This window comes from Leucopleurus acutus (assembly GCF_964270905.1).
Source record: "Leucopleurus acutus genome assembly, chromosome: 20".
NCBI lineage: Eukaryota > Metazoa > Chordata > Mammalia > Artiodactyla > Delphinidae > Leucopleurus > Leucopleurus acutus.
In genome coordinates, this window is record NC_139162.1 from 50,378,800 (window position 1) to 50,404,657 (window position 25,858).

At 51.4% G+C, this 25,858-nt stretch overlaps 1 protein-coding gene across 1 annotated transcript; it reads left to right on the forward strand.

Annotated features, from left to right (window-relative positions):
- Window positions 1-16,759: 16,759 nt before the first annotated feature.
- On the forward strand, window positions 16,760-25,151 carry CALM3 (calmodulin 3). The gene is made up of 6 exons (XM_082862423.1): window positions 16,760-17,015; window positions 21,332-21,362; window positions 23,584-23,727; window positions 23,895-24,001; window positions 24,268-24,403; window positions 24,543-25,151. The coding sequence occupies exons 1-6, from the start codon at window positions 17,013-17,015 to the stop codon at window positions 24,569-24,571; spliced, it is 450 nt and encodes a 149-aa protein (XP_082718549.1). The 5' UTR covers window positions 16,760-17,012; the 3' UTR covers window positions 24,572-25,151.
- The last annotated feature ends 707 nt before the right edge of the window (window positions 25,152-25,858 follow it).

Sequence of the window (25,858 nt, forward strand, 5' to 3'; positions counted from 1 at the left end):
TGGGCTTCCCTGGTGGCGCAGTGGTTAAGAATCCGCCTGCCAGCGCAGGGGACACGGGTTCAAGCCCTGGTCCGGGAAGATCCCACATGCCGCGGAGCAACTAAGCCCGTGCGCCACAACTACCGAGCCTGCGCTCTAGAGCCCGTACTCCGCAACGAGAGAAGCCACCGCAATGAGAAGGATGCGCACCGCAATGAAGAGTGGCCCCCGCTCTCCGCAACTAGAGAAAACCCGCGCGCAGCAACGGAGACACAAAGCAGCCAAAAATAAATAAATAAAATAAAATTTTTAAAAAATGAGGTCAGACTGGAGTAGCATGGGTTCTTAATCCAATATAACTGGCGTCTTTATAAGAAGACAAGGTGAGGATGCGAGGGAAGGATGCCATGTAAAGATGGAAGCAGACAGTGCAGTGATGCAGCTGCAAGCTAAGGAATGCCCCGGCCACCCCCAGAAGCTGGAAGAGGCAAGGAAGGATTCCCTTACCGGTTTCAGAGGGAGCTTGGCCCTGCCAACACCTTGATTTCCTTTGTTGTTTTTTTAAAAATATATTTATTTATTTGGCTGCATCGGGTCTTAGTTACGGCACAAGGGATCTTCGTTGCAGCATGCGGGATCTTTCGTTTCCACGCACGGGCTTCTCTCTAGTTGTGGCGCCGGGGCTCCAGAGCACGCGGGCTCAGTAGTTACATCGCGTGGGCTTAGTTGCCCTGAGGCATGTGGGAACTTATTTTCCCGACCAGGGATCGATACTTCACCCCTGCATTGGAAGGTAGATTCTTAACCACTGGACCAAAACCATGAGATAATAAATTTCTGTTGTTACAAGTCACCCAATTTGTGGTACTTTGTTACAGTAGCTCTAGAAAACTAATACAGTAAGGAAAAGAGGGATGCCAGAGAGAGAGAGAGAGATGTGATGGTGGAGGTAGAGGTCAGAGAGGGAGAGAATGGAAGATGCTCTGCTGCTGGCTTTGCAGATGGAGAAGAGACGGTTACTGACCAGGGTTCTTGGCCTTCTTAATCAATAGAAATTGATCAGAGGCCAGACAAGAAATTCAGGCAAGGCTTTATTGGGGCCCCTGCTGCAGCAGAGGGGAGCGAGAACGAACAACAGGTTCCCTTGCTGGCTCGCTCCCTGGGGCCAGGGGGTTGGGGGGCAAGCTTGTTCCTTATATGGGATGAGGGTAGGGGTGTGTCCAGGGGCCGGGCCAGAGGGGTGGCTTAGGTGTTTTGCCCACCCCTTAGGTGGTGGTGTGTGCAGGGGGCATGCGGCAGTACCCTGCTTTTGCTCCAGGCTTTTCAAAAGTGGCAGCTGGGTTTTTTGGTTTCTTTGTATCTTTGGTCCAGAATTTGCCCCAAGTGCACATGCACGCAGTTATTTTTAGTCCCGTACAGTTTCTTTGTATTCTGTTGCTGGAGGAGGGGTGTGTCCAGGTGCAAGCATGGCAGCACTGCAGCAAAGGGTCCCAGGTCCCAGCCTGTCTCAAGGCCACGAGCCAAGGAAGGCAGGTGGCTTCTAGACGCTGGAAAAAGGTTAGGAAATGCATTCTCTCCAGAGCTTCCAGAAGGAGCACAGCCCTGCTGACACCTTATTTTAGTCGTATATAACCCATGTCAATCACCTCTGCTCCAGAACTGTAAGAAAATTCGTACGTGTTATTTTAAGCCACTCAATGTGTGGTGATTTGTTGCAGCGGCAACAGGAAACTGATATGGCTGGGCTGAGGACAAAGATGCAGGCAGGCAGACAGGAAATGTCATTAGAGAGAGAAGCACAGAGATGAATAAGATCAGGGTGAAAGGGTGAAGATGCCTAGAGGGCCTGAGCACGGGGTGGGGGGAGGGGTCAGCCAGGTACCATGCACAGACCAGGGAAGGGGAGGCCCTGAGGGAGGCTGGTAAGAAGCCATCAGGGAGATGATCAGAGTGCAAAGGACAGAAGTCCAGGGCTGACGCCTGTCATTCATGTAGGGTGGGGGGTGGGGGTGGGGGTGGTTCGTGGAGCTCCCACTTCTCAGGGATGGTCCCCACGTCATCTCCGTGCTGATGTCTTCCCCATACGGCTCTCGCACCCAGCCCGGCTGCCGGAGCACCAGGTCCCATTGGGCCTCGGCTGCAATTACATGCAAACCATGGGTGACGAGTTCCAAAGGTACAAATGGGAACCTTGAATGGAGAGACCGGAGACACAGTGTTTCCCGGTGAGATGCGGTTAATGCGCCAGTTCCACTGGAAAAATGGAAAATCCGAAAGAGCACAGACTTGTCTGTTTTGTCCACCTCTGGATTCCTAGGACCTAGAACAGCAGCTCTTGACCGGGGGGGGGGGGGGGGGGGGGGGGTGGGGGGGGGTGGGTGGGGGGTGGGGGCGGCAAGAGACATCTGGCAGTGAAACCTTTTTGTCTGTCGCAACTGGAGTCAGAAGTGGAGGTGGGGCAGGGATGCTAAATGCCCCACAGTGAACAAGAGAGCCTCCTGAACACACACACATACACACACACCCCTAAGAATGATCCTGACCATGGCAGACAGAATAATGACCTCCCAAAGTTCTGTGTGTCCTAATCCCCAGAACCGAGGAACATGTTAGAATACATGGCCAAGAAGAATTAGGGTGGCAGATGAAATCAAGGCTGCTAAATCAACCTAAATTAAGGAGACTGGGAATTCCCTGGCCGTCCAGTAGTTAGGACTCCCAGTTCTCACTGCCAAGGGCCTAGGTTTGAGCCTTGTTTGGGGAACAAAGATCCCCACAAGCCACGCGGTGCGGCCTAGATAAATAAATAAATAAATCCAAGCGCATAGGAATTAAAAATAAAACAAAATGGGGAGATTATCCTGGATTATCTTGGTGGACCCAAGGTAATCCTAAGAATCCTTAAAAGTGGAAGAGGAAACAAGAAGAGAGAACCAGAGAGACGGCAGCGTGAGAAGGACCTGGCCTGATGTTCCTGGCTTTGAGGATAGAAGAAGGGGCCACAAGCCAAGGAAAACACGTGGTCTCTAGAAACCGGAAAAGACAAGGAAAGAGATAGCAGATTCTCTACTAAAGCCCCCCCACCACAAAAGGAATACAGCCCTGCTGACACCTTGAGTTTAGCTCATTAAGACCCATTTTGGACGTCTGACCTTTAGAACCGCCACAGAATAAATGTGTGTTGTTTCAAGTCAGTAAATTTGCGATCATCTGTCGCAGAAGCCATAGGAAACCAATACAGGCCCCAAACGCCAACAGATTTGGTTTCAAGAGAATCTAGCCTTGAACAGCACCTGGTATGCAGTAGCTGCTCAAAAGATATTTCTCGAAGGAATGAATGATTGAAAGTTGGATCTAGGGACTTCCCTGGTGGTCCAGTGGGTGGGACTCTGAGCTCCCAATGCAGGGGGCCCGGGTTTGATTCCTGGTCAGGGAACTAGATGCCGCACGCATGTGGTCACTAAGGGTTCGCATGCTGCAACTAAGAAGCCCTCATGCTGCAACTCAGGCCCAGCGCGGCCAAAATAAATAAATAAATTTTTTAAAAAAGAAGGTTGGATCTATACAAATGATTTCCGTTTCGTGACAGAAGAGTGTTTCCTGACTGGTTTCTTAGCCAACAGATTGCTAATGAGAGGTGCCTTTCCACATCATCACCTGTGTTCATTCATTCTGGAATTTCTTTTTCTTTTTTTAAATTTTGGCCACGCAGCATGGCTTGCGGGATCTTTCTTTCCGGACTAGGGACTGAACCTGGGCCCACAGCAGTGAAAGAGTGGAGTCCTAACCACTGGACCACCAGGGAAATCTCTGGATTTTCATCTTTAACCCTGAGGCTGAGATGACCACAAACTTGGCTTACACGTCTGCTACCGGGAGGTGTGTTTCATTATTGTGTGTGCGCGAAATAGAACTTATCCCTCAAGTTTGAGATTTAACCCTTCATGACATCGTCACTAATCCCAGTTATAATTAAATCACCTCGAGCAGAAGGGCCAGAGAAACTCCTGGAGTTTTGAAAAGAATCTGTGTGCTTTGCCTCCTATCGTAAGTTTATGTGAGTAAATATAAAATTAAGTTTGAACAGTTTCAGGGTTTTTGTAAGCTTGATAGATACATAATTCACATGCCAGAAAAATCCACCCTTTTAAAGTGTACTAGTCAGTGGTTTGGGGTATATTCCCTGAGCTCTGCAGCCGTTAGCACCATCAATTTTAGAACATTGTCATCACCCGACAACAGAAATCCTGGAGTGTTCAAACAAAAATTGTACATCAATGTTCTCAACAGCATTATTCATGACAGCCAAAAGGTAGTGACAGCCCAGATGGCTATCAACAGATAAATGAATAAACAAAGTACAGTGTATCTGTACAATGGAATATTATTCAGTCATAAAGAAGGAATGAAGGACTGACACACACTACTTCTTCCCCCCCCCCCACCATCCCCTTCTGTCTCTTGCTCTCCTGGCCCTTTGGACACCCTTGTAATAAATCCCCTGCGTTAAATTTCCTCTGCTTGAAACACCTGGAGTAGCTTCTTTTGAGAAGCCACAGCTCTACAGAGCTCAATTTCTGTGAGTGTATCTCTATTCCAGGCAGAGCACAGCTGGAAAGGGAGCAAGATGAAGGGTGGTTATTATGACAGTGCCTCAACTAAAGACGAATTCTAGGAAAATAGAAATTTTTTTCAACCTCTACCGGCTCAGGCTGATCCGGGACAAACACCCTTGTTCAGGGATGTGTAGGGGATGGGGTTGGAGGAGAGGTGTGTGTTACTCTGTGGGGCCCTGAGCCTATGGGCGGAAGAAGGGAACTCAGTGTCTTAGTTTGCTCACGCTTTGATAACAAATACCCTCAATTGGGTGGCTTTAACAACGGACATATATTTTCTCACAGTTCTGGAGGCTGAGAAGTCCAAGATCAAGATGCTGCTTTTTGCCTGTGGTGTCACAAGGAGATTCAGAATCAGCTCCTTAAAATGCAAGTTCTCAACTAGTAGCCAATGCAGTTTGAAAAAGTGATTTTAAATTTTTAATAAAAATAATGTTTAAAATGTAAAAAAGAGGACTTCCCTGGTGGTGCAGTGGTTGACAGTCCGCCTGCCGATGCAGGGGACACGGGTTCGTGCCCCGGTCCGGGAGGATCCCGCGTGCCGTGGAGCAGCTGGGCCCGTGAGCCATGGCCGCTGAGCCTGCACGTCCGGAGCCTGTGCTCCACAACGGGAGAGGCCACAGCAGTGAGACGCCCGCGTACGCAAAAATAAAATAAAATAAAAAAATAAATAAATAAAGAGGGACTTCTCTGGCAGTCCAGTGGTTAAGACTCTGCGCTTTCAATGCAGGGGACGCGTGTTCCATCCCTGGTCAAGGAACTATGATCACAACATGCCACGCGGCCAAAAAAATAAATAAATAAATAAAAGTAAAATGTAAAAGAGGTGAAGATGTTCTCTCTTCCCTGCAGCTACATGCATAATAAAGCCCATCTAAAGAATCTGCCCCATAAGGAAACAAACTGAGAACACCCATCTGGTTTTCCTGTGCAATCTGGAGGCTTGAGTTCCTGTCACCAACCTGTTCTGTTCATTTAAGACTGTCCTTGAAGGATAATTTGAACAAAAGAGTCTTTGAGAGTCTCCTTGAAATTGTTGCCATATCTTGAGAAAAATAACCTCCGAGAGAAATCTGCAATTCTGATTGGTTTTCTTCCTTGATCATTTGTTGCCATAGTGATAACATCATCTCTATTGTTAAAAGGAATAAATGTCGGTTTTCTCTCTCTCTCTCAATCCGAAGAGGATCGTTGGCACTTTTCTCCCACAAACATAATGGAAATAAAAGCCTGTGACTCTGCTAGATTTATTACTTTTAAGGAAGACATTGAGAATCCTGACTCATTTAAGTGAACCAAAGCGCTCAGCCACTATGTGCACAAATGGCGGTAGCTATGGTCACCGCGATGGCGGTGATTTGCAATCCTAACTTCACCAGAGCGCCCGCTGGTGGGAAATGAGAGAACAACAGGTCTGGCCCTGCTAGGAGACCCCCCCCCCTCCCCTCCATTACTCTTTGGAGCGCTCACCACCACCAGCCACCTGGTCAGGCTCGCGATGGAGGACAGAGAGAGGACAGAGATCCTTGCAGATTCTGCAGAGGACGGAGGAATAGCCTGTCCCTCTCTCAGCACACGCTATGGACACCTACTGTGTGCCAGGCATTGTGTCATGCCTTGCACACTATCCAACATCATTGCAACCCCTTAAGGAGGAAATATGACCCTCCCGCTTTCTGCAGATGAGGACTCCAAAAACAGAGAGGTTAAGTCTCTTGACCAAGGTCACACAGCCAGAAACTGGAGGAGCCATGAGTTATTTAAAACCAGGTCTCTCTGACTCTAGGCAGAGAAATTCAGCACAGAGGAAGTGTGATGGGATCCAGAAGGCTCCCAATCTACCTTCAAGAGAGCTTATCCAGTAAGGGGCTTTCAACATCCAACCATATAATTGTCCTGGTAAATCGTGGTTAACAGTTACTGAGCACTTGTTATGTGCTATGTTCTTGGCTAAGCACTTGAGATACATAATCTCACTAAATCCTCCTGATAGATTTAGGGAGAAAAATTATTGTGCCTATTTCATAGAAGAAGAGACTGAGGTTCAGAGAGGCCCATTAAATTGCCCAAGGTTACACAACTGGGAAGTATTGGAATCAGGATTATGAACGCATGTCTGCCTGGCTCCAAGGGTTCTGCTCTTCTGGACTACACTATTTAGGAAGAGAGACAGGATTTGGATTTGAGTGTGGCCCTGACTCAGTGCAAAAAGTGCTTTCTGGACCTAGGCACCAACTGTGACATTTTCTGATTATAGTCCTTCTGTATCCAGGGGTTCCCCATCCACGGAGTCAAGTAACCTCGGATCACAAATATTTGAAAAAAATTCCAGAAAGTTCCAAAAAGCAAAACTTGAATTTGTTATGCTCCAGCAACTATTTACATAGCAAATACACTGTATTAGGTATTATGAGTAATCTAGAGATGGTTTAAAGTACACGCGAGGATGTGTGTACGTTATATGCACATACTATGCCATGTTATGTAAGGGACTGGAGCATCTCAGGATTTTGGTACCCATGGCAGTGTGTGTGTGTGTGTGGGGGGGTTTCCTGGAACCAATCCCCTGTGGAGACAGAGAGACAACTGGTAGTGGCTTAGTTTTTTTGTCTCGGTTATCTATTGCTGTATAACAAATCACCCCCAAAACCTGGTGGCTTAAAACAACAATTATTTATTTTGCTCACAAACCTGCAATTTGGAGAAGGCAGTGACAGTACTCTGCTCCACATGGTATCACCTGGAGAGCATCAGAATCTGCTTTCAAAATGGCACACTCATGTGAGCTGTCTTCTGGGAGCTCAGCTGGAACTGAGGGCTTGAGGCCTCGTTTCCTCTCCACATGGTTTCTTCCTCTGGCTGCTTGAGCTTCCTTACAGTATGGCAGCTGGCTTTCAAGAGCAAGCGTCCCAAGAGAACAACTCAGAAGTGCGTAGCATTTTTACAAGCTAGCTTTGGAATTACGTAACATCACTTCCACTTTATTGGTCAAGGCCCACTCGGATTCCAGGGAAGGAGACACGGACTCCACTCTTGATGCAGGAATGGCAAGGTTCCAAAAGAGCATGTGGGATGTGAGACATTTTTGTGGCCATCTCCGGAAAATAAAATCTGTCACACTCCTGAAGGCAGCATAAGGTAGAGGGAAATCTCCCACTTGATCTCACTTTGCCCACTCTCTGGGAGGAGGGGGTGTTTTACTGGGGGAAGATGGGAGGCTGAAGACCCTGCCTTGGTCTTAGAGCCCTAAGAATCCAAGACTTGTTTTGAGGACAAAAGGTGTCGTTTGGGGAGAAGGTATCTCTTTGCGGGGATATTTAAGGATCCATGGGCTGGACCTGCCTGTTATTGAATGGCTTGCCAAAGACCTCCAGATAACTCAGTGGGTAATTCTGGAAACACCAAGGTCAAGATCCCAGTCTTTGCGGCCAGGCAGGCCAGTGTCCAAACCCCAGCTTTGCCGCTATCTGTGTATCTCTGGTCCATTGCCACCTCACCTTCCTAACTTCCTAATCAAAAGAATATCCAGTGGGGGGTCCAAGGAAGATTGAGGTACAAGGTGTATGGATCAGAGCAGGATCTGGAGCAAGAAGCAGTATTGGTGTTGCTGGCGGGTGTTTCAGGCCCACCGCGGCTAACATCTATTTCCATCGGTGCCACAGCTGCTCCCTGCCCCTGTAGGGGCACAAGCTGCTACAACTGGGTCATCCAGGTTCACAGTACCTGTCCCCATCAGAACTGCACACAAGCTGGGAGGTATGCCATATAAATGGAATAAACTACATCAGTTTAACCCACAACGACAGATGCCCCAAGGTGAAACATGCAAGGAGCTTCCAGAGTACAAAATCATCCCCTCCAGAAATTTAACGTCTGTGACACTTTTGCCAGGGAAGAAAAGAGGGTGGCAGAAATCTGTGCAAATGGTCCCATGCACTGCCGTTTAATGGTCACAGACATGAATGAGGACCCCTGGGAGCATTTTTGCTGAATATGGTCCTTGCCATTTCTGTACTGGGAGAGGGTTAATGAAGGGATTGAGATTAGGCTGTCCTACACTTCTGGGGTGAAAAAGATATGATGACAGAATAATATATAAAGACAGAAAAGCACTAATTATAGCCCTGCTTTTGAAGAGTTCTGTACATCATTTGGGGACCTCATCGTTTAGACTGGATGGTTCTTTTTTTTGGCTGCGTTGGGTCTTCGCTGCTGCGCGCAGGTTTTCTCTAGTTGTGGCGAGCAAGGACTACTCTTCACTGCCGTGCGCAGGCTTCTCATTGTGGTGCCTTCTCTTGTTATGGAGCATGGGCTCTAGGCGCACGGGCTTCAGTAGTTGTGGCACGCAGGCTCAGTAGTTGTGGTGCACGGGCTCAGTCGGCCTCAGCATGTGGGATCTTCCCAGACCAGGGCTTGAACCCGTGTCCCCTGAATTGGCAGGTGGATTCTTAACCACTGCATCACCAGGGAAGTCCAATACTGGATGGTTCTTGGGTAGCAGTCTGTGGAAAAAAATTAAGTAATCTAAAGCAAGCAGAGGAAGGTCTGATGAGCACTGATATTTACGAAGTGTTGGAGTATCTCCCTGCAGATTACTTATTAATTACAAAAGGAAAAAGAGTAACTTTACAGCTAGAAACATCAGCATTGCCAGTAATGGGACAAAATGCATCATCTGCCTCCAGATAAGATGCACTGAGGACACAGAATGACTTCTACGACAGTCTTTCTTTTTAAAAACTATATAACCTGGGGCTTCCCTGGTGGCGCAGTGGTTGGGAGTCCGCCTGCCGACGCAGGGGACACGGGTTTGTGCCCCGGTCCGGGAGGATCCCACATGCCGCAGAGCGGCTGGGCCCGTGAGCCATGGCCGCTGAACCTGCACGTCTGGAGCCTGTGCTCCGCAACGGGAGAGGCCACAACAGTGAGAGGCCCACGTACCGCAAAAAAATCAAAACAAAACAAAACAAAACTATATAACCTGAATCTGGTCGTGAAAAAACATCAGACCAACCCAAATAGACATTCTACAAAATAACTGACATGAAATTTCAAAACTGTCCATGTCATAAAACACAAAGAAAGACTGAGGAACTGTTCCAGACTAAAGCAGTATGATAGTTAATGGAATATGTCATCCTGGCTGGATAAAATAAAGGAAAAAAAACCTTTTTTTTTTTTTGCTATAAAGGTCATAATTGGAACAATTGACAAACTTTGATAAAGATCCATAGATTAGATAATTGTATCATTACTGAATGTCTTGATTTTGATTGTTGTAACTGTAATTTCATAGGCAAATGTCTTTGTTCTTAGGAAATTCACATTTGAGCATTTGGAGATAATGTGGCATGAAGTCTGCAACTTATTCTCAAATGATTCAGAAAATATATACATAAATGTATGGATGGATAATAATGCCATATTTAATCAATTCTCGGTCGCTCATTTTAACGTGTCTGAATCCAGGCTTCCTCTTCAACAAAGGTCAGCCAGGTAGCTGTCCACCTGCAGATGTCATCGGCTCTCTGCGTACATCTAACCTTGTGCATGGGTGACAATGGTTTGGAGGAAAATCCTGGAGACAAAATCAGCACCGTTTAACAAATGCTGCCTCATGATGGCACAAAGAATGATATCTTGAGTAGCAATGACCCTGAGCAAAAAGTGCATCTGTATTTACCTAGAAATAATCCTAGAGAACAAGCTGATATAGTATTAGAACGAGCTTCCGTAAGAGGCTGGATTCAAGATCACTTATAAAAAGTCATAACGTCAATACACACCAGGCTGCTAGAAAATTGTGGAAAATTGGATCCCATTCAGATTGTCAACAAAAACTTTAAAATATCTAGAAATAATCCTGCACAAGTTAGTAGGAATCAAATGAAGAAATTTTTTTTTTGCGGTACGCGGGCCTCTCACTGTTGTGGCCTCTCCCGTTGCAGAGCACAGGCTCCGGACGCGCAGGCCTAGCGGCCATGGCTCACGGGCCCAGCCGCTCCGCGGCATGTGGGATCTTCTCAGACCAGGGCACGAACCCGTGTGCCCTGCATCGGCAGGTGGACTCTCAACCACTGCGCCACCAGGGAAGCCCTTCCCAGTCTCTCTTGCAGTTATGTCTGGCCTGCGTCTGGGTTCTGGCCAATGAAATGCAATCAAAATACATGAGCTACATCCAGGGCAAGTCACCACGTGATCCTCTGTGTTCTCTCTTTCCCCAAATTCTGGCTGGACAGAGGATCCAGAAGAGAAGTTTGAGTATGCAGTGGATAACAGAACCATAAAAGAAAAGGAACTGGGCCTCTGAAGACCATCTCCCTAAAAGGAACTCCCACATTAGACATTGTGTGAGTGAGATATATATACAGTTTTATTGTGTTAAGCCACTGAGACTTGGGAGCTTATTTGTTACAGCATCTCAGATTGCTTACCCTAACTACTGCATCTTCTCAGTGACAACACTAAATGTCCTTCTTTGCCTGTTTTTTACCTTCCTGCTAATTGGGAAGTGGTAGCAACTGTAGCAGCTCCTTAGGTACGTTCGTGGAACCCACATGTGGATGATGGCAGGGCCAACCCACCAGCCCTGGATGACCTCATGTAGTAATACTGGGGCTGAATCAGCTGCAGGAGATGATTTTTGGAGGAAGAAAGTGAGTTTGAGGAAACTGCTTTGGGAGAAAAGGTTTGGAGACAAAATAGAAATGAGTAAAGAAGGGGATTAAGAATGTTTCCCCATGTCATAGACAACTTAACTTTCCTCTTTTTTTCCAGGAATTTCCCAAGAAAAATCCAAGACATTTTTATGTGGTGGACCTTCTTCCCACCACACACCCCTCTTGCTGACCCGACCCCAGTTTTGTCCAGGTACCAGGTAACAATGTGCTCAAGGAAGGTGTGCCTTGACCCAAAAGGTGAACCTTGTTTGGTCTAAACCTTGTTCCTGTTTGCTAGTGATTGATTTAGGAGTGATCATGTGACCCATTTTGTGCCAATGAAACTTGAAGGGGGTTTGAGAAAAGGTTTATTCTCTCTGATAAAGGGAAATAAAAGAACCTTATTCCGTTCCATCCTGACTTTGGTTACTGCCTTGGGAAGTAACGTCTGGAGCTGTGGCAGCCACCTTGCCACCATAAAGCTATGAGCCTAAAGACAGAAAATATTGAAGATACCAGAGCAGAAGGAGAAAAAAAGTCTGGGTCCTTGGTTGCATCGTTGAGCCACTGAACCAGTCCTGATCTGACCCTGCCTCCAGACTATTATGTAAGATAATTTTTTAAAAGAAAACTTAGTGAGGTAAAAAAATCACAGATAGGTGACCAATTTAAGGATACTTGGAGCAATCACTATAAAAATGCAAAGAGGTAGAGTTAAAAAAAGCAATCTTCAATAGCAACAAGGACACTCAGAGCCCAGATCTTAGTTTCTAACCTAATTATCCAATAAAAGGAGCCAGGGCTCCTTAGAGAAATGGCTGATTGTAGGATTGGAGCAAGAAATATACAAGATGAGTCTGGAACATCCTAGAAAGTAGTAGCCAGAAAGTAAGGAAGTGCTAACACACACGCGCGTGTGCGCGCGCACACACACACACACACACACACACACGATGAGGCTAGCGGAATCAGTAGGTCACAGCGAGCACCATTTCTGAAACATGAAATGGAATGGGAAAGAAAATATCAGAGTGCCTTGTCTATAGTAAGACTAAGTTCTGCTTCTGAAATTTTTGTTTCAGACTAAATATATAGTTTCTGAAAAAAAAATATGAAACATGGCTGGATTATGATGTAAAATGTGGTTCTTGCTGTGAAGCTCACTCAAAATAATTTGAAAGCCACTTATCAAGGATATAGTTAAGAGTAGAACTGCTAGATTTTAGCAAATGTACACGTTCAACTTAACAGATATGGTCAAATGTCTCTCTGTGACGAAGACCATGGTATGATCACCAAATTCTGTTTCCTGTTTCCTCTTCTGGAGCACGGGAGAAAATACACTTCTCCATCCCTTAGCAGTGACATGGGACCATGTGGCTGTTTCTGGACAATGAAATGGGAGCTGAAGTGACAGATGTCACTTCTACTAAGACAATGAAAACTCCCTGGGACATTCTCCAATCTCTCTTCCCCTGCTGTGGCAACATAGAGACCCTCAGGAGAGATAAAAGAGCCTGGGACACTGAGTCACCACATGGAGGACATCTGTCCTGCAGAGAGGCCAAGACACTTGGTGGATTTTATGTGAGTGAGAAAGAAACTTTAACTGTGTTAACTGAGATTTTTGCAGCCGTTACTGTACAATAACCTAGCCTACCCTAAATGGGACACTCACGTCTTTGTATCAATATATTCTCCCACCAGCACTGTAGGGGAATTTCCATCTCCCCATATTCATCTAGTTATTTTTTAAAAGTATTTATTGAGCACCTATTATATTCCTGGCTCTGCTTTTGGCACTGAAGATACAACAGTGAACACAATAGAAAGATCAGACCTCATGGAACTTATATTCCAGTGGGAGAATCAAACTCTAAATAGAATAAATAAGAAAAGTATATCATATTTGAGAAAGTGGTCCCACCTATGAAAAAAATAAGGCCAAGTAAAGGCAATTGGGAGTGTTGGTTTACAATTTTAAATGGGATGGTCAAGGTAGGCCGTCACTGAAGACGTGTCATTCGAACAAAGCAAAGGAGGAGACAAAGCACATATAACTATCACGGGGAGAGCATTTGAAGAAGAGGAAATAATACAAAGGCTCTGAGGCAGGAGTCAGCCAAATGTGTTCAAAAAACAGCAAAGAGGCCAATGTGGCTGGAACCAAGACGGTGAGAGAGGAGTGTGGGGAGGTGATGTCGGAGAAATAACAGGGTCACCAGATCGTGGCGTGGATCCAGCAACAGATAGTATTATTGGACTTGGTGTTTATCCAGCTGGTGGAAGTGAACTGGGATGTTGATGGTAATGGGGTTAAGCCTTCGTTTATTGATCATTCCTAAAGCTCAGAAGATTTGAAGCCACTATCAAGATTCTTGCCTGGCTGTAGCATAGGACAACCTGAGGCCTGGGAGTTCAGGTGGTCCCCTGTAAGTTCACTAAGCTCATTTCCCAACCATGGAAAGAAGGTGCTTTGAGATTAGGATCATCAGAGTTAGCAATTAGAAGTACAGGACTCTAGTTGAACTTGAAATTCCAGATCAACAACAAAAAAATATATTTTAGTATAAGTATGCTCCATGCAACTTTTGCTCAAAAATATTACATTGAGGGCTTCCCTGGTGGCGTAGTGGTTGAGAGTCCGCCTGCCGATGCAGGGGACACGGGTTCGTGCCCCGGTCCAGGAGGATCCCACATGCCGCGGAGCGGCTGGGCCCGTGGGCCATGGCCGCTAAGCCTGCATGTCCGGAGCCTGTGCTCCACAACGGAAGAGGCCACAACACTGAGAGGCCCGCGTACCGCAAAACAAAACAAAACAAAACTCTAGAACAGGCAAAACTAATCTTTAATGACAGAAACCAGAACAATGGTTGCTTGAGGGGGACAGGAATTGACGGGAAAGAGCCACAAGGGAACTCACTTCTGGGATGATAGAAATGTTCTACAGCTTGTCTTGGGTGGTGGTTACACGGCGTATACAATTATCAAAACTCATTGAACTGAACACTTTAAGATCTGTGGCATTTTATTGAATGTAAATTATGCCACGCCTGGAAAAAAATAAGAGTCATACAATTGACTCTGAACCACTCAGAGGTATGGAAGCAGGACAGGCTGATTGGTTTACGCCTGAACCACATGACCCCTCACTAATGTAGGCATAAGAGCTTCCACCAAAGCAAGGGCAGTAACCAAAAAGGGGACATGTATGTGTTTGGCTGTTATAACAAAGTGATCCAAAATAACAGTGGCTTAAGCAATACAGAAATTTATTTCACTCTCGAATAAAAGTTTGGCACTGGGGATGGAAGGGTGGGCTCTGCTCCAGGCAATCATCAAGGTGCCAGGTGAGTATGGTCACCATTGGTCTCTCATCTAATGCCTACAAGGGCTGCTCTACTAGCAGGCAAGAGGAGAAGAAGGAGGGCATGTCCTCCCCTTTAACGGTATACCCAGAAGTTTCATGTATCACTGTCCTTTTTGGCAAGAATTCAATCAAATGACCACCCATAACTGCAAGGAAGGTTGGGAAATGTAGTTTTTATTCAGGATCGCAATGTGCCCAGCTAAACTTCTATTATGCTGGAAGACAGGGAAAATGGATAATAGAAGACAAATATGATCTCTCCCACTGGTAGTGTAATGGTGTTTAAGAGTGTGGGGTTTTCAGGCAAACTGCTGGGGATCAAATCCTGACTCTACCTCCTACTGTGTGACCATGGGCAAGCTACTTCATGTCTCTGTTTTTGGTCAAGCTTTCATACCTCTCTGGTCTCATCTAATTCCAGTGGCAATAAAGCAGTTTCATCAGGTGGAAAATGGAAGTAACAAACCCATAGGGATATTGTAAGGACTAAATAAACTAATGGATGCAAAGCAAATGGAATGGTGCATGGAACAGAGTAAGTGCTCAAACATGTTAATAGTAGTATATGTATTATTTCGTAGGCCTAAGTAATTCAGAAGTTAAGGTCTGCCTGGCAGAAATCAAGACTCAGAGACAGGGAGGAGAGAGAAGGGGGGAGAGAGCATGAGCCTGACTTCATTTTGCTTATTTGTTCAGCAAATGTTGACTGGGTCCTTGGCCTTCTCCGTTTCAGGGCCAATGCTGATGACCAAAACAGAGTTTAGCCCAGCTCACATCCATCAGAAAATCTTTGGGTGCAAGTGACAGAAATTCAACTCAAACCAGTTTGGGATAAATGGGAAATTTTAATAGCTCATATATGCAAAATCCTGGCATGATGGCTGCGCAGCTGGCCTCAAGAGTACTGGAACCAGGGAAGTGAATGGCAACAGGACTCTCTCACTCCATCTCGTCTTTGCCTCTCCTTGGTATCACTTTTATTCTCCCCTCCAGGGTGGGAAAATGGCCACAGACAGTGCCAGACCTGTTTCTTCACAGCCTCACCACGCAAAAGGAAAAGGCTTCCTATCCCCAAACTCTAGATCCAAAAACCTAGAGAAGGACTCTCATTAGCCTACATCCTGTTCCAGGTGTGACATAATGATTGGCGAGTGAGTCATTCCTCAGCCAATCACCGAGAGGGGTACGGGACATGTAATCGAATGGCAGCTCCCATTCTAAACAAGAGAAGGGGAGCGTTTCTGAGCTCCAGTAAACAGTCTCAGCTAACCTTGGCACTCTTTTTCCTCCTATGGCTGGAACCTTAGAACAAGGAGTGCAAAGAGTCAAGTGGTCTACAAGACAACAGGACAATGGTTGGGAAATTTGGTCTCCCCAGCCCAGCCAATCACGGGGCCCTACATTACACCAGGCACCCAATTCAGTCTTTTTTAATGAATGACTGAATTAACGCCCTGTTCCCAGAGGCTGTCCTGCGACGGCCCCACTTTCACAGACCCTGAGCCAATCAGGAGTGAACCGGGGATAGGGGTTCCGGACACCTGTGGAGGGTGTCACAGGGTGCACACACCTGTCCCAACGGACAGCACCTTTAGGGTAAGAGAGGAACCTTGAAGACCCCCCCACATCGTAGGGCGCAGTTGGGGGCGGGGCTTCCAGGCCAGCATTTTGGATTGCACCATCTTCCATCTGTTAGAGGGGAGAGCCGAGAAAGTGCTTCTGCATTTTCCGCCACCCCTTTACCACTCCCTGACCAAGAAGATGATGTATTTGCTTCTCTAACAGTCACACAATTTTCCCCTTCGCCTCATTACGCCTCACAGCTCCACGCAGACACACATTTAGGGCTGCCCACCACCACCACGCAGTGGCTCGCCCCAGTTTGACGCATTGCAGGGAAGGCCGGACCAATCGGCACCGCGCTCTCATTTCCGCCGTCGCCCAGGCCCAATAGCGGCGCGGCTCACACAAGAACGCGTCACGCGCCGCCGAGCAGTGCCCCTCCGCCGAGGAGAAAAGTAGAGTGGGCACAGGGGGCGGGGCGCGCGGCGACGGAAAGTAGTCCCCAGGCGGGTGCGCGCGCGCGCGGCCGGCCACAAACCCAGCCCCGAGCGGGGTGGGAGCGAGAGATCCGCGGACCCGGCAGTGCGGAGAGAGGCGCGGAGGGATCCGTGGGAGCCGCAGTGCGGCGGCGCGCGGACCGGGCGGGGCGGGGCGCGCGCGGCGGCCGTTGAGGGACCGTTGGGGCGGGCGGCGGCGGCGGCGGCGGCGCGCGCTGCGGGCAGTGAGTGTGGAGGCGCGGACGCGCGGCGGAGCTCAAGCTGCTGCAGCTGCTGCCGCCGCCGGAGGAACCTTGATCCCCGCGCTCCGGACACCCCGGGCCTCGCCATGGTGAGTGAGGCTGAAGGGCCGCCGAGGCTGGGGGCTCTGAGGTGGGCGCGGCGGGGCAGGACCCCCGAGAGCGCGAGTGGACTCAGGATGGGGGGTGTTTGGGCCCCGGAGAGCGCCTCTGGACCCCTCTCTGCCCCACTATCGAGGGCATTCGAACCCAGAGCGGGACGTTTGGATCCGAAAAGGGGGTCGGGGCTTCCAAAAGCGACTTTTAGCACCAGATGGGTTCTCTGGTCCCCAGAAGGGGCACCTGAGCCCTCCAAGGGGGTATTTGAACCCAGGATGGAGCATCTGGACCTTCAGAGGGTAAGGGCTCTTGGACCCAGGATGGGGCGTTTGGTCGCTAAGATGAGGTGTTTGGATTCCAGGGGGGCGAGGTAAGAAACATTGGCTAGGGAAGGGGGTGATTTGTGCCCTGATAAAGGCTTTGGGTCCTGAGAGGATGCAGGGAAGGGGGATCGGAGGGAAGCCGGGCTGCTGGGGAGCTCCCCGAGAGGGGGCCGTGGGTAGCTGGGCCTGGATGGGGGGAGTGCTCCTGGAGCGGCGGGGGGGGGGCCCTTCTACGGATCAGACCCTTGAGGAGAGAGAAGGAGGTTCTCCAAAGACCGACAGTGCAGAGGAAGGAGGAGGAGGGTGAGATGCAAGCTTGGGGAAGAAGAGCCTGGGGTGGGTGGCAGCCGAGGTTAGGAGATGCTCTGGAAACCTGCAGGGACTGAAGAGGATTGGGGTCGGGGAAGTGGTCAAAAGGGGATGGCGAGCTTGCCAGTGCTGGGGGGACAGGGGGCCTCGTGGTTGATGGGGGGGGCAGCCAGAGAAGGTTCTGCGGTTACTGGTGGGTTAAGGCTATTGAACTAGGAAGGGAGGTTGGGTTTGGAAGTGCGGAGTGTTGCGTTTGGGTCCACGAGGAGGTGGCTTTCCGAGGTGAGGGATGGGAGAGGACTTTGGCTTGGGTGGTGTGGGAGGTGGGGTGGAAGGAGATCTGGGGACATGTTGGAGAAAATGAATGGCGGCTGAGGTGGGCCTCGGGTTGGAGGTGGATGTGGGTAGCTCCCTGGAAGTTTCCAGGGCAAAGCTGGGACAAAGACTGTTCAGTCTGGATGGGGGGTGGGCTGCAGAGGCCGGAGGGAGTGGCTCTCGGGTCCCCTTCCCAGAAAGAATGAAGCTGGGCAGAAGGCAGGGCAGTGGGAGCAGGTGGGCGGAGTTGTTCGGGCCCCTATGGCGCACTGACGCTGTAGGAAATGGGGGTGGGAGATGAAAGTTTGGGCTGCATCAAACGAGCCAGCTTTTTCAGCCTTGAACCTCACCCGCTCACTGTCCCTTTCAGACCAAGAGAGCTGTTCTTTCCAAACAGGAATGCTGGTTTTCTCATGGTCTCCAGCTCCACGCACCGCTCTGCATCTCCTCACTTGTGCCAAATGACAGTGCAGTGCAGTGTGGCGTCGGTGACAATCGGACGCCTGTTCCTGTGGCCTCGGGGTGGGGACTGCAGAGCTTGACTAGAGGAGACCTCCAGAAGGACCCCTTCATCAGCCCGAGGGCCGCTTGTTCTGTTCGGGGCCCTCACTGAGTGCTTCTGTTAATTCACACAGCTGGGGCTTTGAGAGAAAACCAGCAGACTAGTTCTTTCCCGGTCCCTGCTACCCACAACACCCCTAGCCCCCCAGGCTCAGCCTCGGGATCGGGCGCAGCCATCATCCCTGGCAAGGCTGGGGAGAACAGGCCGCCGCTGCTTGTATCAGATCTCATACTTGCTGACACAGGCCTCATGGCCCCTCTCACCTCTCCCCCATTTTCCCCCGGCAGAACCTTGCTGAACGGGCGCCGAATCACTGGCAGGTGCTGGGAGGCCGCCCGCCTCCCAACTAGGACCCGAGCTTTGGCCCTACTAGTCTCTCTCCCTTTGTGGCCGGCAAGGCATGGGTGGGTGGGGCAAGCCGCTGCTGACTGGCCTTGGACTTCGGCCTGAGCTCTGTGGCCCCTCCTTGGCCCGGGTGAGGGGCCCTGGCCTTGCTTTCTGACCTCATCTAACACTGCTCTCTGGCACTGGCTGGGGGCTGGGGCAAGGCAGAGAAATAATACCCTCTTCCCTCCCCCACCCCAGGATTATTTTTTTTTCCTTGTCCAGCTCCTTGCTGGAGCCTAAGATGAAGGACATGGAAGCAGGAGACCAACTGGGTTATTTGGAGACAGTTGTTGGTGAAAGCTGAAAATCTTCAGCTCTGGAAAGGGAAGAAGCCCTGAGAAGGGCTCCCCAGCGGTGATCAGTTTCCTGGGCAGCAGCCATGCTTTGAGATCTCTGGCTCGGAGCTGGGACCTTTCCTTCCCCAAGCAGGGGAGAGGGTCTCCTAACAGGGAGGGAGAGAGTGTGCGATGGGCCCTACAGTCAGAGCCACGCCTATTTGCAGTGACCCTGTAGGAGTGTGGCCGAGCCTCTCTGCGCCTTGCAGCTTGGCGGTGGGGAGCGGCAGACACCGGCCTTCAGAGCCACTCTGGGCCATTCTGCAGCCTGTGCCAACCGCCTTGCCCGCAGCCCCTGCCACTGCTGCCCGAAGGTGGTGTGGTAGGGGCGCGGAGGTCCCCGACTGGACTAGCTTTTTCCATCCAGGCCAGGGGAAGAGGATGAAAGCAGAGGGGATGGCGGCCCTGCTCCCCAGACTGCTGCTCTCCCGTCTGCCTCCTCCCCTCCCCTCTCCTGGCATCACCTGGCCTTGGTAACCAGAAGCCCATCCTCTGTTCTCACTTTCCCCCAGCAGCTTCCTCGGGTGTCAGGACCTAGGGGATCGGCTCCAGCTTCCTTACCCGTAGAAGCCAGGGGAAGCGGAGGAGCAAGGGGCTGTGGGCCTGGGGCTGCCAGGCTGGCGTTCAGGAGCCCAGCAGCCCTGGGTCTTTTTTGAAAGCGATGCAGAAGTAGCTCCATTTGGCCTCCTAACCTTCCCTTTAGACTTTGGACTTTTCCAGAATGTGCATGTGTGGTGTTTTTCCTTCTCTACCTTCCTGCTTCCCCCTCCCTCAGCCATCTCCCCTCTGTCATCATCACTTTGATTTCCCCTCCCATTCTGACTATTTGGGGCTTGGCCTAAGTTTCTCTTCCCTTAGATTTAAAAAAAAAAAAAAGAAAGAAAGAAAGAAAAAAGAAAAAGGACATTTGAGACCTGTTCTAATGTGATCGGTCTTCATATTTGGGACAGGGTTGGGGGGTTGTTGCTAGCTCTAGAAACTTTATAGAGAATAATGCAAATACACACAATGGCATGCATCAGTTTGGGGGGCTCTCAGAGTCAACGCTAGAAGCCCCTTTCCCCTAATTGTGAAAGGAAATAAAGGAAGGGGATGGTGGTCTGGGGAGAGCGGTGCCTTTTTGGCAGCATTCACAAAAACCAAGGAAAATTCCTTTTTTGATGCTAAATGTTGGGATTTTGTTCCCCTCATGGCTGCTCCCCCAGAGGATCCCTATGCCTGGCTAGTTCCCAGCACACCAGTGTGGGACAAGCTAGCCTTTGCTTCTCCTCTGCCCCGCCCCCAAGCCCCGCATGCAGTAAGGGCTGCCTGCCACCGTCCTAACGACCAAACAGAGCGGCCAGGGCCGGAGAGGGTTCAAAACTGCAGTGCAGCGGGGGAAGCTGACTTTAGTCCTCCAGCCTCTGCCACCACTGCCTGCTGCAGTCCCCTCCCTGACACCCACCCTTCCTGCCCAAAAGAAACAGCGGAATGGTGCCCCGTGCACAAGAGAGTGGGGGGCTGCCCCCTGCCTGAGCAGGATTCTGTTAGGCACTCGGAGCGCCTCAGAGCCACCAGTTAGGAGAATTGTTGCCAGTTGGGTCCACTGTGCTCGGACCTAGTGCCTCCAAATCGGTGACATAGAAACTAGCGAAGAGCCCCCAGACGCCTTCCCTCTGCCCTACCCAAGGACTGGCCTGTTTTGGTCTGGAGCCTTCTAGAGCTGCTTGATTAGGCCTCTAGGGCAACTGCTCCCTTCACTCAGCCTCTGGGGCTCCCGTGCTGTGCTGGTGCAGCTGGGTTGGGTCTGGGGCAGCACTTCCTCCCGCCCACCGTGGCTCCAGAGCACTGGGCTGGATTGGAGACCTCGGAGTCAGGGCAGTGTAATCAGGCCCTGCGTCAGGCTGGCCTGGGTTTCCAGCACACCTTAGTCCCCAGCTTCCTGGACCACCAGACTTTATCCCAGACCCTGGCTCTGGCATGACCTCCCTTGCCCAGGTACATGGGTGCTGTGTGGAACCAGCCTCACCAGAGGGGGCCGGGCTGAGCAAGGAAGATGTACCAGCCTGTGACTAACTTTCTCCCTCCTGCTTTTCCAGGCTGACCAGCTGACTGAGGAGCAGATTGCAGGTGAGCTTGCCTCCCTCCCTCCCTCCCTCCCGCTGCCGCGGGAAGGCCTCTGCATCCCCAGCCAAATCTTACTCCGGCCAGAGAAGCGTGTGACAGATAAACCTATTGTGTATAAGAGCACGCCACTGCCCCAGTAACACCAAACCTCACAGTCCTGAGCCCGAAACCCTCTCCTGGCCATGGCTCCTCGGGGTCTTTTAATCAGTGGCTGCAGGGTGAGCCCGACCCCTGCTGGTTAGGCTCAGAAGGTGAGCTCCCTGCCTCACTGTGGGGCTGCAGAGCTCCTGGCCCACTTGAGGAGCCTCCCAGGAGATGGCTCGGCACTCCCACCTCCGCACTCGCCTTTGCACGCGCTCGCACTTGCTTCCTCCTGGGCCAGAAGTGCCTTCCCCCGGCGGTTTGCACTGACTGGGCAGCTCCTTCTCATCCTTCGGGTCTCGGCTCCAATGTCGCCTTGGAAAGGACTTCCCTGACTCCCCTCTCAAATAGACAGCTTTCCTTTACTCTCCATCAGGTCACTCTGTTTCCTTCACAGCCTTTCTCTCTATCTGAAATTATTTTATGATGTCTTTACCTGCTGTATCTCCTGTCACTAGATGAGTTCCTTATTTGGGGACTTTGTATCAGTCCCTGCTGTATCTTTGGTGCCTAAAACATAGTAGGTGCTCTGTAAATTTTTGTTGGCTCAATAACTAAAATGAATGAACAACGGAATGATCACATATTTCCCAGTAAGCTAAAAGAAATCCTTGAATCCTGTCTAATTCATTCTTGTAGCCCCACTGTCCCCTAAAGCCCAGGAAGTCACAGCTGCAGGAAGTACTGTGTGTTGAGCAGGTTTCCCTGCCCCCCGCCCCAAGATGATGCGCTGCCTGAGGACAGAGGCCAGTTCTCAGTTAAGCTCCACAGCCATGGGCTGGAGCAAAGTAGCCCCTGGGCCCCAGCAGCTACCCAACCCCAGCTTTGCTGTCACGTTCAACACGCTCCACGTAACTGGTACTGAAGGTCCAGCTTCTGAAGTGGGAGGAGACAGGGATGGACTGGCCTTCTCTCCTTTCCTCCCCTCCCCCCACCCCTCCTCCTCCCCCCACACTTTCTGCTTCTAAACTTTGGCCTCCGGTGGCTATGGAGACCCACCGAGGAAAGCCAGAGAACCCCCTTGTTGTTTAGTGATCATGAGCGCAGGGTGCCCACATGACCCCTCCCCCAAAGAACAACAAGGCCTCAGCACAGGGCAGTGGCAGCATCCCCAGGGAGACACTTAACGCTTCTCCAGGGCCCAGGGGCTCGGGGGCAAAGCTTCTCGGCTGTACGTGTGGCTCCTGCCACACTCAACCCCCGCTCTGCCCTCGGGTAACACAAACACACGCTCCACGTCACGCCCCCGTCCCCCCCCCCCCCACCGTCCCCATTAGCAAACTGTCCACCACCTCACCCCAGCCCACGCCCTGTGGGAATAGGCTGCCAGGCATCTGTTCTCTGAGGGTTTGGGGGTGGGGAGAACCAGGTGCCGAAATGGGCCCAGTGGGAGGGCAGGAGCCACGCGCTTCTCTCCCGCTCCTGATGCGTCCCCAGCTGTGGCCTTCCCACTCAGTGCCACTAGCGCCTCATCCTCCTGGCTTGGCAGCCATCCCCTCTCCTTCCGTCCCCCCACCTACCCCACGCATCGTCCGTCAGCCGTGCTTTGCTGCCGGCCACCCCCAGACTCCACCATACACAGCGCTCGGCTCCTCTGGAAACCAGGGAACTGGGCTGGCGGTACCAGTCAGGAGGGATGCCGTGCCGCCCAGAGGCGTCCTGCACCTCTCCTTCCCTTCCTTTCCCAGCCAGTTGACCTTGGCTGGCATACTTCAGATAGAGACTTCCCACGGCTCTCATCCCCTCCATGACGTTGGTCCGTTTCATCATTTGAGGGAGAGGCTGAAGCCAGGGACCAAGAAGAAATGTAGGAAGGTCTAAGGCCACTGCCACCCATTTTCCCCTCTGTCCCCACTGAGCTAGGGTGACAGGCAGGCAGCTTTGCCTGGCACAGGCCAGGTGCTCAGTAAGTGCTGACTGAAAGAAGGAAGGGTCCGGCCCTGAGTACAGAGGCGAGAGGCTTGGGCTGGAGTTGAAGTCTTGTTCTGGTTTCTTTAGGTGGGCCTGACTCTTTCGGCCTGTCTCCCAAGGTCAGGACTTCCTTGTGTCCTCAGCCTCTGACTCATTGTCTTTCTTCTCCCAGAATTCAAGGAGGCCTTCTCCCTCTTTGACAAGGATGGAGATGGTACCATCACCACCAAGGAGCTGGGGACAGTGATGAGATCCCTGGGACAGAACCCCACTGAAGCCGAGCTGCAGGACATGATCAATGAGGTGGACGCAGATGGTGAGCCCCATGGAGCGCGTGGGCAGCCCCACTCCCGGTCACCCTCACGACCACGGGGAACCTTCCTCCGCTGATGGATGAGCCAGTGTCTATCCTCTGCCAGGGCTCCGGGCTCGTCTCCCAGCGCCCAGGCCCAGAGCATCCCTGCTCCCTTCCCCACCTTGCAGGGAACGGGACCATTGACTTCCCGGAGTTCCTGACCATGATGGCCAGAAAGATGAAGGATACAGACAGCGAGGAGGAGATCCGAGAGGCCTTCCGTGTCTTTGACAAGGTGAGCAGGCCTTTCCCAGAGTGGCTCTGGGACTCCGACAGAGAGCAGAACAGGTGGCGTCCCAGGATGCCCTGTGTAACGGGAGTCAGAACTTCCAGGAGGCCCAGGCCCCAGTGCCATCCCTGCTGCCGACTTGCTCTGCCACCTCAGGAAGCCCCCCTGCCCCTGCTGAGTGTGGGTGACTTGACAGTTCCTGCACTGTGGCCCCCAGGGAAGAGCCGGGCGAATGCCTCGAGCTCAAAGCTTTTGTCTGTCCCGACACCCAGGATGGCAATGGCTACATCAGCGCCGCAGAGCTGCGCCACGTCATGACGAACCTGGGTGAGAAGCTGACCGATGAGGAAGTGGATGAGATGATCAGAGAGGCTGACATCGACGGAGACGGCCAGGTCAATTACGAAGGTGAGCTGACCCGGCCCCTGTCTCTGGGCCAGCAGGAGCTTCTGGAACAAGCCCCCAGGTCGGGGCGGGGTGCGGGGTGAGGCTTGGGGCTGAGCCCTGCTCGCTGGCTGACCTCCTCCCTGTCTGTTTCCCTCCACAGAGTTTGTACAGATGATGACTGCAAAGTGAAGGCCCCCGGGCAGCTGGTGATGCCCGTTCTCTTGATCTCTCTTCCCGCGCGCGCATCTTCAACACTCCCCTGCGTATCCCGGTTCTAGCAAACACCAATTGATTGACTGAGAATCTGATAAAGCAACAAAAGATTTGTCCCAAGCTGCATGATTGCTCTTTCTCTTCCTCCCGAGTCTCCTTCCATGCCCCTGCCATCTCTTCCTTTTGCCCTTCCCCCTTCCATTCACATCTTCCAAGGCCTGATGCATTCATAAGATGAGCCCCCTAGTCCCCTTGTCGGGGGGGCCCTGCCCTCCTTCTCCAGCCCGGGTGGCTCTCGTCCGTCTTGGTTTGTTTCTTTTCATATGTCCTCTTATATTTTGGGTGCCGGGTGGCTGCCAGCCCTGTCCCGGGACCTGCTGGGGAGGGGCCAAGGCCCTCCGAGGGCCGGGCAGGAGAGCATGCCTTTTGCTGTTGCATGCGACCAGCCCTGTGATTCCCTGTGCCGATCCCAGCAGCCTGTTGGGGCAGGGGTGCCGAGAGAGGCATTGCAGAAGGACTGAGGACGGGGCGAGGGGGGCGGGGGGGGTTCCAGAGTTGTGGTGTTGACTGGATGTGGCCCAGGAGAGGGTCAAGGGGCGAGGGAGACTTGGAAGCCGGCATTCTTTCCCACTTGAGGAGGCCGGCTCAGAGAAGGGGCCGGAGAGAGTGGACGAGGCTCAGATGCCATTGGCTGCTCTTCCGAACCCATCTGATCGGCTTCCTGAGGTGGGGCTGAGCGGGGCTGCTCCCCGGACCCTCCTGCACGTTGTCCAGCCCGTGCTCCTGACGCGATCTCAAGCTGTCCTGTAAATACCTGGTGCTAACATCCCATGCCGCTCCCTCGTGACGCCCCTGCCCCCCCGCATCGAGGTCCCCTCGTCGGAATGGACGTGGGGATGGCCGCTTTGTAATATGCTGGTTATCCTTTCTTTTTCTTCATGCCCCTTAAAGCTTTAATTTTGTCCAACACCGTGCTGGGCTAGCTGAGGGGTGGAGAGAGGGAAGATGTGCCCCACCACACTCTGAAGAGAACATGCCTGCAATAAAACAGTCCCGTCGGCCAGCTGCCCTGGAGGACCAGCGGCCGCGGGCAGCTCTGCTTCCTCCGCCGGCCCCTCCCGCTCCCCTGTGGTGACTTGGCTGGCTCCCCGACCTTTGTGCTGTCTCTGTGCCCGCCTCTGCCCTCGCCCACCTGCCTGCCCTCACACTCCCCGGCCGAGAGCATGAGCCGTGACCTTGCTTCTGATTTTCGCCTCTGGGACA